The sequence below is a fragment of the Heloderma suspectum genome, chromosome 4 (genome assembly GCF_057233095.1).
Source record: "Heloderma suspectum isolate Gila_16-S chromosome 4, 16-S_ref, whole genome shotgun sequence".
NCBI lineage: Eukaryota > Metazoa > Chordata > Lepidosauria > Squamata > Helodermatidae > Heloderma > Heloderma suspectum.
In genome coordinates, this window is record NC_139461.1 from 97361594 (window position 1) to 97374866 (window position 13273).

The following is a 13273-nucleotide window of genomic DNA, read 5'->3' on the forward strand; positions in this document are numbered from 1 at the left end:
GCAGCAGCAAATGCCCTTCTCACCAAATTAAATTATCTGCTAAATATCTAAAATACTCTGGTGAGAGTAAAGGCTTCCCCTTAATTTTCTAGTGGTAGATGGTTGGAGAATACTTAGGCTTGTTGAGAGAATATAAATAAAGCAGTGGAAAACTCTTGGAAAGAAAATGCATGACTGGCAATGTGCCAGCTTCTCAGCAGAACTTGGTATAAGCCATGACAGTAACTCTGTTTATGCTCCTTTCAGACTCTTATCTCCTTCCCAGGAATGTGGCATTGTCTTATTTCTATGGTCACCAAGGATCTTTTAAGAACAATGCCAAGGAGAGCTGTTTTGTTTTAGAACAAGGGGGGGGGGAGTCCTAATTTCTATGGAACCCAATCACTGGCTTTACTATGGCGAAATTCTCCAGATGTTCAGAGATTACTGTTCAGGAATCTTCAGCACTTACACATTAGTGACACCTAGGAGCAGCCATTCCACCAGGTTGCAGCAGAGGGGGGAGAGATGGGACTGCTCTGCTGAGAGACCAGCTCCATCAGACTCCTCCTTTTCCTCAGCTGTTTCTATTCAAGCTGGTCATTATAAGAACTTTGTAACTTTCAGAACTGTTGGTGCCTGACTTCCCTCTTCTGTCACTATTCCTTTCTTTTGTGGTGTGTCTATTAGATTATAAGTAGGGATGTCATGGGAGTCTGAGGAGGGGGTGGTGTCCAGTGGACTCCCCCCCCTCGGACTCCCGGACCCCTTTGTCAAGCCACCGCCACTTATTGGACCCACTCACCAAGTGCTTGTGCAGTCTGCAAGTGCCTAGTGGCCACCCGTCCCTTTATGGAGCTGCCATTTTGCATAGAAATGGCAGCTCAGGGTTTTCCAGATATGCAAAGTTATGTAAATGGTGGCTGTAGGGGATAATTCATGCCTGTAATGTTGCATAAATGGCCCCTTTATGGCTTCTATTTATGTAACATTACATACCCGGAAAACCCCAAGCTGCCATTTTTACACAAAATGGCAGCTCCCTAAGAGGATGAGCAGCCCCACAGTGCTTGCCAGGGGCTCTTCAAGCACTTCAGTGGCTTGTGCAGTAAGCAAGGGCAGGCAGTGGCAGCTCGGTGAGCGCCCAGCAAAACTGGATGGAGGCAAGTCCACCCATTTCTAATTATAAGCCTGCAGGCAGGGTATCATATGCCCACTGAATTAATCCTTCTCAGAGGAGGAGCTAGAGCTCCCAGAGATGAAGAACACCATAGAACAGCCCACATCAGAAGACCAGGAGGAGCCTGGGCCCTTGGGGCCAGAGGTCCATCCCTGCAAGAGGCAGGGGTCTCCACCTCCGAGGTAGAGGCTGAGTGACCCCATAGCACCTGAGAGCATTGTCATCTCAAGAGGCAAGAGGAGTGCCTGTGAGAAGGAGTGCCTATTTTCAAAGGAGGGTTCTTCATGAGTAAAGGTCCTTGTCACAAGTAGGATTTTGCCAGGGGACCTGTGCTAAACTGCATCTTAACCCCGGGTGGGGCTCTGGGAGTTCAGACTACATATGCCTTTAGTTCTAGTCTAGCCACTGCTGGAACAATGTTGTCCTACCAGTTCCAGTGCCATGTATCCTTGTTTGCCTGGCCTTGCTTCATGACTAATCCTCTGTGCTGCTGAGTTTTGGACCCCTGCTTGACTCTGCTCTTGGGACTGCATTTGTGTTGCACTGCTTACCTGTGCTTTGGTCTTGGCCACGCCTCAGACCCTTCTCTTGGAACTCTCCTTGACTGGTAACACTGTGCCCTTGACCCTTGCCTGTTCATTGACTACTCTTGCTTGAACTGCACTCTTGCTGGACTGATTCAAGTGTGCTTGACTTTTCCCGGTTTACTGCCTTGATATCGAACTCGCCCCTCAGTTTGCCCTAACGCTGAGCCTGATCTAGTCATACCAGGACTGTGGAAAAGGGAGTGCAGAAAAGGAATTTATATATGTTTTTTAATTGCTTTGCAAGATCCTGCCACCTCCCACACCTCATGCAGTGCAGTTGTATCCATGTTTATGACTCCCATGTAAGTCCAATCGAGTTAAATGGGTTGCAATTCTATACACACTTATCTTGGAATAAGGGTCATTGAACTCAATTGGAATTACTTATGAATAGATATAGGGTTGTGCTGTAAGTGTTTTAAATACCTGGTAGGCATGAGGGACTTAAGCACCTGTAAAATACTATTGGCTATGATGGGGAGAGAACCCCACAGAAGCACTGTGCTGTTTTAACTAAACACTTATTCAGCCCTGCCACCTATCCTGGGATTTCTTTACACACAAAGCCTCTGAGACATGGCTTATCGTCCCAGCATTCCAGCTTTAGTTTGTGCTGCTGCTTCGTGATCATGCCAAGCATATTGGACTGACGTTGTCTTAATCCACTAACTCGTTATAAAGGAAATAACATACAGATTGGCACCCGCTTACAATAGCAATCATGCCAGCATAAGGAAACTTTAACTTGTCAGTTATTTTTAATTTGTCAACTTTAACTTGTCATTTTAATCAAAGCTGGAGAAGAATTTTGGGACTTGTAAAGCTCACTTCTCCTTTAAGGTGGGCTTTTATGAGTCTTCAAAATTATTTCATGAGCCTATTCTTCTGGCTTGGGAGAACTTGGCTGGCAAGTTCTCTATTCAGGAGAGGTGCACCATATTTTGGACACTTATTGAAAACCAAAGGATGTATTTTGGCAATATGCAGGAGAAAGGTGCACAAAAAGGATAGGGACAGGTCACTATGGTAAGTTTATATGGTAAGTTTTAACACATCTGACATTTAACCTAAGAAGTATGAGAGCAAGCATTAGACTGATGTTTTCTTTTCTTTTTTCATGCAAGGAAAAAGTTCAACATTAGCATGGTGGCTGAGAACGCATTTCTTTCCTCTCTGTTTTTGGTACTTCTTATATAACAAAGCATTTAAAACTTGACTTTGTTTATACTTATGATGGACTTGATGGAACTTCATAAGTCATAAGTGCTGGAACTCATACCAATTTAATGAATTTTGAGGTTGACTGGTTTACAGTTAGCAAAAGAGCTTCCCTCACCACCTGACATATACTAGTCACTGTGTCTAATGCGTTTTTCTAATGCCTGGGGTTTAAGAGTATGTACTAGCCATATGCCACATCAGATTTTTGTGCTACTTAGGTAAATATGCTGTAGTACTTACGCCAGGTTTCATAAAAACAACCCATGAATGGTATCAAAGGTTTAAGAGGTGCAAATAATAATCCAGGTCACAATTAGCATTTAGAGAAAGGCAAAGCAAATTTCAAGGGAAGGATCAACGAACAGTGATTTAAGTAGCCTTTAAAATGCATTCACTGCCTTTCTCCATGTTATTGGAATTCATATTAGTTATTTCAGTTTTTTTTTAAAAAAAAAGAAAAGAAAGATTTTCAAGGCAAAAAGAGGAACACATTTTTAAAAGCCTAGAAAACATAAAATGGGATTGGCTCCTTCTCCGATTTGTAGAAATATGAAGGCTTAATGTCTGATTTATCTAGTATAGTTATTCAAATATTGTATGGTGTCCATTCAGAATTCACCAAAAACAAAAACTGGTGATTGATGATAAAGATAACATTTTCCAAATTACTTGTGCAGCTTAGGTCAGTGCCATACTTTATGTGGCAATCACTATGTTGATATTACCTGCAGCAAATGTATGAAGTATGAATGAGTGATGTGTTGTTAAACACCAATGTACACATGCCTCGAATGGAAGCCCCAGCTAGATCAAGGCTACAAGGTATGTGTTCATGGATGTTTAGAAGTGCAGATGTGACATCCACACTTTACCTGTTTGCTGCAGATCGTCAAGGAAGTGATGAGGATGGCCTGTAATACAGCTATGTCATCTGTGTAATGTCATGGCTGATATGGTTTCCAATAAACCTGGGATATTAAAGCAGTGCGGCAGGATGTGTCTGTATTGCCAAAGCTAGGAACAACAGCAATTGCTGGATCTAGCATTGGGCAATGGTTTCTTGGTGGGCAGGCAGAGAAAAAAATGGAGGAACGAATAGCTCACCAATGGCTTTTAATTTCTGTGCTGCTTGCTGCATTGTTGCAAATTTTTGTTCTGAATCAGCTCCAACACACACACACACACACACACACACTGTACCCAAAAATCCAAATGACATGATCTAAATTATGCAAGTTAAACATAAAGTGTGTAAGCAATTGCAGCCTAAACTATAAAAGCACCTTTACACCCTAACAGAATTACTTGTTTGAATCCTCCCTCTACCACAAAGTCATGCACTGTCAGTCATTCTACATCAGATGGCAGTTTACCAATATGGACGCATTATTAGACTGTTACGGCAAAATTAGAAAAACTTACATTAGAGTGCCATCCAGTTACATGATCTGAGGTTTTTACAAGCTGTACAACAAGCCACCTTGTCAAGAGTCCAGCAACAAAACAAAACCTTGCAGGACGTTATTGATTACCTGCCCACACTAAAATGAGACCCCATCCTTTATAAGGATGCTTCCTTTTATCAGTAGCTTGGAACCAGTAGAAACTTTGCAACTTTGTTGATTTTTAGAATGCTGTTGTGGGAATTGTATACACCAGGTAGTGCATTCATTGACTAAGAAGGCTAGACATGGATGTTAAAAGGTAGTTCATTGATGGTGTCTTAAATGGTCTAACCTAGAATATTCAGGAATGCCTCAAAATAGAAACATTATCTGTTTCATTGATTATTGAATTTTACTTATACAGCCACCAATGCTCCAATACTTTGGGCTCGAGGTAATAGATGACTAAAGCTGCCATCCTATAACATTTACTTGGGAGTAAATCTCATAGAACTCAATAGGTCTTCTAGTGCATAGGATTCCACTGTTCCACATAAAGTATAGAACACAACTTAGTAGGGGCTTCTTTAGTAGGGACAATCCTAGACATGCTTACTAGAGTGAGAGCCCCACTGAATATAGTGGGACTTACTTCAGAGTAATCATGCATAGGTTTGAACTGTAAGTCATATAGATTTCAATGTGATTTTAAAACACAACTATATTTTGCTGCTTCGTACCACCCAGTGTCTCCAAGTTGACCCTAAATGTTTGCAGTACCCTCTGTAGTCCCTAGATTATTACTTCCAATCAATAGCTGTGGGCTGATAATGTAATGATGGAATGGATTTCTAAATTTGTCTGGAGTCGTTCAAGATTGGTATAGACTCACTAGTGTATTCTCTTGCACTCTTACGCTAGCATAGATTCTCCCATGCTGTGTATAACAGAAACAATGCTTATTCAACAAGAGATTACTATTGGTTGGGACCCTTCCAGGAGCAAACATTTTGCTTTAAAAAATATCTCCTGTTTACTTGCAAAGATAATGAGGTCAGGTATTGTGAGCAACACAGCATTATTCTGTTATCATGATCAGTGCCTTTTGTGACAATAGAAATCACACAAGTAACTATTTCTTGGCAAATTGTTGAGATAAATAATAAGTGTTATCATCTTTGGACTTCACAGACCTTGAAAAGAATAACAATTTTATATGGGGGCTGGATAGCTCAGGGAATTGGTTAGAGAAAAATAGAAATTCACATCAGTTCAAACCTTGCTGAAACTAGCAACAAATGTTTGGAATGTTCATTGCTTCCTCCAAAGAGAAGAGTCTTTCTTCCCAACATTAAAAAAAAAAAATCAAATATTTCAGGAACTTCTTGTGTGTCATTCTTCACTGAATGGTACTTGTTTTTTCCAGAGCTGTCAATATTGATTCTGTCACAGTGAGTTTATTGTGTCGACTCATGTCAATAAACACATATTTGAAGCTTTCTTTTTCTTTATCGTCTCACAGTTCTCTTGGCACTATTTAAATCATCTTTGCATCCAATACCTGCAAAAGGAAAATAAAACTTCAGAATTGTTGCCACTGCTATTGTGATACAGTCAGAAAACCAACACTGTGGTGCATATTTTACAGAAAATAAAATGATACTGTATGTATACAGTAAACATTTCATGGACAATAGGTAAGACACATACTTTGGTATCCTGTAGCCATGCTTTTCTCTTATTTGAGGAGAGGAAACAGGGTGAATGGCACTATTTCCGATGAAATTCAGCTTCTGATTGCAGATTAACATCAAGATATGTATTCAGCACCTCAAAAGTATATAATTTAAGAAGTGATCACAGTTTTCACCTTTCCTATAAGCTCTATAGGGCTTTCTGCTAAACAGGAGGAAAACTAGGGAGCTTTGGGAGAATGTCAGAGATTATTCCAGGAGGGACTGAAGGATAAGGAGATTCTACTGCTTCCCAGGTCTCCTTAAAATAACTGATGTTTAATTTCAATACCCAAAAGACTAGGGCAGTCCAGGTTCTTGCGCCTGATATTTAACTAATTCGCTACTAACAGAGCAATCCTAAGAATTCCCAGATACACTGGTTGGTGGAGCTAGGATGCAATGGAGGTGCTCTTCTGCCAGCAAAGAGTAGCTCCACTGGCAGGGGGGCACTTCCACCCTGGTGACCCCAGTTATGCACCCAGAAAAGTCAGTGGGTGTAAATCTATTGCTGGTCTTCCTGCTGGCAGTAGGGCCCAAAACAGGGTGTTCTGAGGTTGGGGCAGAGGTCCCTCTGTTCCCCTGAGGGCACACAGGATCAGGCCCCTCAACTATGCCAGTCTGGAGTGGCATAATTAATTGCCCCTCTTGGTTTCAGTGGGGTGATATGGAAAGAATATATCCCAGAAAAGCCCCCACACTGGCCAGCATGAGCCAATAAGGCTTTGGACATGCCATACAATCTGCCACTTTGTCTCTCCCTGCCCGCCCCCCAACCTCCACCTTATGATTTCTCTCTAACATTTTAGCCTTTCTCCCCCCTGATTTTTTTGTCATAACTTATTATTTAATAATGTCTAACTCTCCCTCCTTTGCACATCTTCCTTCAAGGGCTCAGTGCACTGCTTATGGTCCCACATCTTTATCCTCAAAAACTCTGAGGTAAGGTATTCTTACAGATGGTGACTGGCTCAAGTGGGGATTCAACCTCCTGGTCTAAGAACAGTATTCTACTACCCAGTACAAAAGACTGAAGGAGCAATCCTCTTCCAATTATTTGTCTAAAGTAGTAAACATAATCTTCATACCCTAAGTATAGTTTACAATTAATTTAAATGACAAAAGTGAAGCCAAGGTAACTAGCTCTGTTTAGTCACATAGGACTTAGGGAGGGCTACTATATTAGAAATTAATAACTCAGAGGTTATTTACATGGACATTTTACTGGAGACTGGCTGGGTAATTTGTACTAAGATACAAACTTGGTTTTTGTGTATGCCTAACAGAGTTTGGTGTTCTATTCTCTTATGAAACCCCAGTGGAAAACAGGCTTTTACTGTGAACGTAATCCAACTAGATATCTTCACAATCTTAACAGGCAAAGTGGATTGACCTCAGTTCATCTTCATGGAGCTTAGAACAAATTGATCAATTTACTTTCTAAATAATTACCATTTGAATGTTGATTTTCCTTTCCCTCAGATTAGCACTTTAAAAAGCTTCTATCTAGGAATTTTAATTCAGTGTAGTTTCACTGCAGACACATGCATGTGTGGGCACACACACACACAGCAAAAGAGAATGCATAGTATTAGACAAGATTCAACTGATTCTGGGTAATGAAGATATATTTAACCTTTTGTTAAAGAATGGGAAAAGAAATAAAAACCTAGAAATAGATATGCCTATATCAGTAGGGGTGAAAGGATTTCATACCTGTTTTCTTAAAATTCAACTGTTCAATAGCCAGATATTAGGTCTCTATAGATGGAATAAAATGAACAGTTTTTTTAAACTCAATCTACTCCAAAGCAAGCTTATGAAATTCAAAGCTAAAGTGAATCAAATGGGAAGGAGAAAATTGAAACCTAAAAAGATCGGTAACCAACATTGGAAGCTTATTTTTGATTGAGTTATATACCAGCATCCAACATATATTGTGTGTGTGGAGGGGTGGGCGTGGGGATGGAGGAGAGAGAGATTGAACATGAACAGCAAATATTTGGTCTCTGCTAAGAATGAACCAAAAGCCCTCTCATTCCTATTATTCCTTAGTGTTGATAGTAAATTCTTGTTCAGGACTGTTCTAATACATTACAGATTGATACAGACCCCAAATAATGACACCAGCTCTGCTACTGTCAACCATTTTAAAAAGTCTTGCCACACTATTCACACACCAATTCCTGCTGTCACCTGTCACCTCTCATGGTGCTTCCTGAAACAGACTCCATGGCTCGAGTAAAGTTACATTTGTTTATGCAGTGCTGCTTTGAGATTATGATCTGGTTCACATGACATGACAATGCGCAGTGGGTTGTTCGCCTTTTTTTGTTTCTGAGTGGCTTGTCATGGTGTCTGAAACCAGCATGGTGGCTTCCATTTGGTTTGTTAACCATACACAAGCCAGCCTAAGAACCCATGGTTTGTTGTTGGGTTGTTTGGAATGGCTTGTTTTTCAGAGTGGCTTGTCATGATGTGTGAACCTGGCATGATGGATTGTGTGTGGCTTGTGCCAAAAGGCTACAAAGTTGCTTGGCAAGAGCGGCAGAAACCCTAACCACTCTGCTTGCTGCCTTGTGCTTTCACTAGCTGTAAGTCAGACTGGCAACACCTGCGTGACCAATTCCCATTTGTGGTTGCGATCAATTTGTGCAATTCTTTCATTCATGCAGAGTGAGCAGAGATTGCAAATGTGAATGGGAATTGGTCATGCAGGTGTTGTCAGTCTGACATATAGCTAGTGAGAGCACGAGGCAGCAAAAGGACCAAACTAAAATGGATCCTTTGCTTTGCTTTACTCAGTGCTTAAATTAAATTACAATTAAATATTGGCCCCAATATTTTGTGATGGGATCCTTAGTTTCTCTTAAAGAAAGCTACAGGGGAAGCATGATTTGGGTAGGGTAAAGTTGGGAGGTGTCAGGAGCTATGCTTTCAGTTTTCACATAGGGCTCTTGTACATTCCTGAAGAACTCGGTCTACTCCCATTTTCCAGGGTTCTTAGAAATCAATAGCTTCATATTATATAGACTAAAGGGAGTTAGAAATTTAAATGCTAATAATTAGAATTTTGGACACATTCATAAGTCAAGATGAATGTGTCCCAAACACTTTTTTTTTTTCTTGAAAACATTTGACCTGCTGGGTTGAGTGGTTTGAATAGGATAACTCTCAGTGTTTAAAGTTTTTGATTCTTTTCCTCTGGTTATTAAGGTTTATGGGATTATTAATTCATATGGGGTTTTGCAGATTTTTTAAATTGTAACACACCCTAACTGTTGCACTGCAAAGGAAAGTTATACATTTTCTAAAGTAATAGATAAAACACCTAAGCAATTAAGCAATTAGGTCCATATGCGATTTGCCTGATGGTTGTGAACAATTTGTAACTTGATCTGTACCCTTCAAAATGATACACATAATACAGGTTATTAGAATTGCTCCACTGAATAGTCAAAATCCAATGTGGCATTTGTTTTCATCTCCCTACTCTTATATTGAACTTTTTAAAGACAGCTTTTCCTAGATGTTATTTTAAAAAGGGTTACAGAACTTTTGACCTTTTCTTGTCCACTGCTATCCTGTGCGGTATATTTCTTTCTGTAAAAAATCTCAAGCATTTATGTAATAGACACATGTCATCAGACATAAATCAAAATATATAATCCAAAATGTAGATCCCGTACAAATAAAGATGACTTGTCGCTCTGAGTATATTATTTTTTGACATGTTGTTCATAGTTGATAGTGTCAGTTCTACATACTGCCTTCAGCTATACTAAGATTCTTTGCTTATGGACAAAAAGAGGTTCACTCATGATATGATATATATACTGCTGTAACCCCATTTCCGTTATGTGTATATCCAGGATATACACAGAAGCACAATTCAAGTGTTTGGGTGAACATATGTTGGCTTAAAGTAAGGAGGGAGGGCATGCATCCAAGTCCCGCCCCAATACCCCATATGTGCTGGTTCTACTTCTGACGATTGCGCATTCAGCTGAACGTGCCTAGAAGCCTCCCCACAACTGTGAACCCTATGGCACCTGTGTCTGTTCCTGTTAGTATCACATCTGGCCATGGTCCTACATGTGTTAGTTACATCTCAACTGGACTACACATAACAAACTCTACAGAGAGCTGCCCCTGAAAACCACTCAGCAACTTCAGTTGATGCAGAATGCTGCTCCTAACACTTGATTGGGCCCAAGTATTGGGATCATGTGACACCTCTGTTGTATCAGCAGCACTGGCTGCCAGTTTGTTTCTGAATACAATTTAGGGTGCTGCTTATTACCTTGAAAGCATTAAACAGCTTGGTACCAACCTATTGGAAGAACCATCTCTGCCCATCCTTTGAGCTGATGTGGCCCTCTTCCATATGCCATTTCCTTCTGAGGCATGGTTGGTGACATTATGGGAGAGAGCTTTTTCTGTGGCAGTACCATATATGTGGAACTCCCTGTACCAAGAGGTTAGATCATCTTCCTCTTTATCTATCTTCTGCCCACATTCGAAGACCTTTCTTTTTTAAACAAGCCTTTGATTCTGTTTCTGTTTAATTTTCTTAATTATTAGCCCTGGCGCTCTGAGTCCACATTTTAATGTTGCTTTTAGTCTTGGATTGTGTTGGCATTCATCTAGCTGTTTTAATGATGGAATTATTGTTAACTTTATTGTTGCCTTTGTTTTTATGCTTTGTTAGCCACTTTGAGCATCTCCTCTGAAGGGGAAAAGTAAGATAGAAATTTTTCTACTAAAAAATAAAAAGAATACTCCAAGACATTACAACATACAAAACTACCCCAAAACCACTTTGGAACAATATCGCCATGGTTCCTACACCCAGCAATGAAAGTTCTTGAATATACAAAATAAATGTAATCTAATGCTGGTCTATCACATCCATTGCAGCCATTTTCATCACACTTCTTGGGACTATTTTCAGCTTCAAGTTAAAATTGCCTTCAGCACTGCACAGTGTCCATTCTGATCCAGTGCTAGTTCCTGAAAGCTATGTGGAACAGTGGTAGAGGAAAACATGTAATTTGGAATGCACAGGTTTTGGAATGGTCCTAGCTCCTACAATTAAGCCACCTCAACGTACAAAGAAGGACTTCTTCACACAGCGCATAGTTAAACTATGTAATTTGCTACCACAGGATGTAGTGATGGCCACCAATTTGGATGGGTTTAAAAGGGGGTTGGACAAATTCCTGGAGGAAAAGACTATCAATGGCTACTAGTCTTGATGGCTATGCTACCTCCAGTACCAGAACCAGAGGCAGTGAGCCTAGGTACACCAGCTGCTGGGGAACATGGGTGGGAGGGTGCTGTTGCACTCATGCCCTGCTTGTGGGTTCCTGGTCGACAGCTGGTTGGCCACTGTGTAAACAGAAGGCTGGACTAGATGGACCCTTGGTCTGATCCAGCAGGGCTCTTCTTATGTTCTTATGTACCCTTGGCTAAAATGTAAAACATTATGGATCCGTTTGTTTTCAAGAAATCAAAGACAGAAAATGTCACAGATAGCACATCAACAAATCTGGGCAATGCAGCAAATATTCAGATACATCTTAAGAAAACAGCTTTCTTCAAGGCTTAGTAGGAGAAATGACTCGAACTAGCGCGAAAGCAACATGGGACAAAAATGTTCCTGCTATGTCAAAGAGGTCAGGGCTCAAAGGTGAAAAGAATTCATAGAGTCGTTATGATTAAGGGTAGGTTTTTAAATGGTTTTGATAAAGGCTTGTAAAACAGCCAAGAGAGATCCTGCAATTTTAATGTTAAGTGGCTTCTGTATTGGAAAAATGCCCAAGGGCCATGTCTAGCACGGTCACTTACAAATGACTGATGGGAGATCAATACAGACAGAGTGGGAATGCAGCTTTGTCACTGGGATATGTAGTTAGTATGTGATTAGCTTTAAGTAGCACTGACTTAGATGTAGATGGGCAGTAAAGTGCTTAGCAGCCAGTCAGCATGATGCCTGCACGTACACAGCAGTTAATGGAGCAAGAGTACTGTATTATCATTTGGCATCCAGGAGGGCACACGGAACCCATTTTGGAATTTTAAGAGCAGGTCAGTGGGAGCTTGTGCTCTTAACTAAATGCATCTGTCGTAGGCAGGAGTTTAGCTTTTTCTCTCTGGGAAGAGCATCTCTAGGATTTGGAAAGATCCAGCACCTATTCAAACTGCATGCGGAATGTTGTTAAAAGAGGAGGAAACACATCTCTCGATCTTTCTCAGAAGAAATAACTCCTCTAAAATAACTGTTGTTTTTTAAAGCCTTATGATTGGAGAAACAGATGTGAAGACACTTTGCTGAGGTTTCAATGGACCAAGGAATTCATAAGAGTAAAGTTTTTAAAGTTGTGGTAGTCAACAGAGATTCCATTTTTTTCCTGTTAAATTTGAAACTTGTTTGGGTTTTTTAAATGACATTTAAAAAAGAAGTTCCTGTTTGTTTTACTGCTTGTTTTAGATGGCATATTTTTGTAGTGTTTATGCTGATTTTGTATTTTATAAAGATATAATGATATAATGATTTATACTTTTTTATTTTATAATGAAACATATAATGATATGTTTATGATTTTATTATAAATATGTTGCGTGTGAGCTACCTTGAGAAGGATATGTGGCTCTTTAAAGAAGAAGATCAATATATAAAATCTAGAAATAAATCAATAAATCAATATCCCACTCTTCATGGACTTTTGCAATATAGCTTACCATGACATCTTTCTTTTCTAAAAGATGATATTCCTTTAAAAAAAAAAAATTAAGAGCTTTAAGATAGAGACTGACATATTTAGTAAAGAAAAAACAGCAACCTAGTTTCTTGCTTCCAGAAAGCTAGCATTTCTACCTTTTGTTTCTTTTGCAAACAAGACCATGTCAAGGGGGAAATTGGAAGTTGCAAGTTGAATTGGGCCTACTGGGATGGGAGAACGCACAGACTTAACAGTTCCATACTATTCACTGTAAGCAAATGTAAAGTGATGAACATTGGGGCAAAAAATCCCAACTTCAGGTATAACCTGATGGGATCTGAGCTAGCAGTGAGTGAGCAAGAAAGAGATCTGGGGGTTGTGGTGGATACCTCAATGAAAATGTCAGCCCAGTGTGCAGCCACTGTAAATAGGCAAACTCCATGTTAGGCATAATTAAGAAGGA

General features: G+C 40.1%; 1 protein-coding gene across 21 annotated transcripts in view; it reads right to left on the reverse strand.

Moving 5' to 3' along the window:
• Positions 1 to 2862: 2862 nt before the first annotated feature.
• Positions 2863 to 13273, reverse strand: part of LOC146347177 (uncharacterized) — a 75366-nt gene continuing 64955 nt past the window's right edge. For 5 of the 21 annotated variants that reach the window (XR_014790179.1, XR_014790187.1, XR_014790178.1 and 2 more), the window contains one exon: positions 4065 to 5913. Coding sequence is in view for 6 of the 21 variants with exons in the window: in XM_084850010.1 (XP_084706136.1) it covers positions 5861 to 5913 (53 nt within the window). In the remaining 15 variants the exon portion in view is untranslated. Of the gene's footprint in view, positions 5914 to 7801; positions 7847 to 12829; positions 12863 to 13273 lie in introns of all 21 variants that reach the window. The other 16 variants (XR_014790181.1, XR_014790180.1, XR_014790188.1 and 13 more) reach the window with 11 other exon arrangements.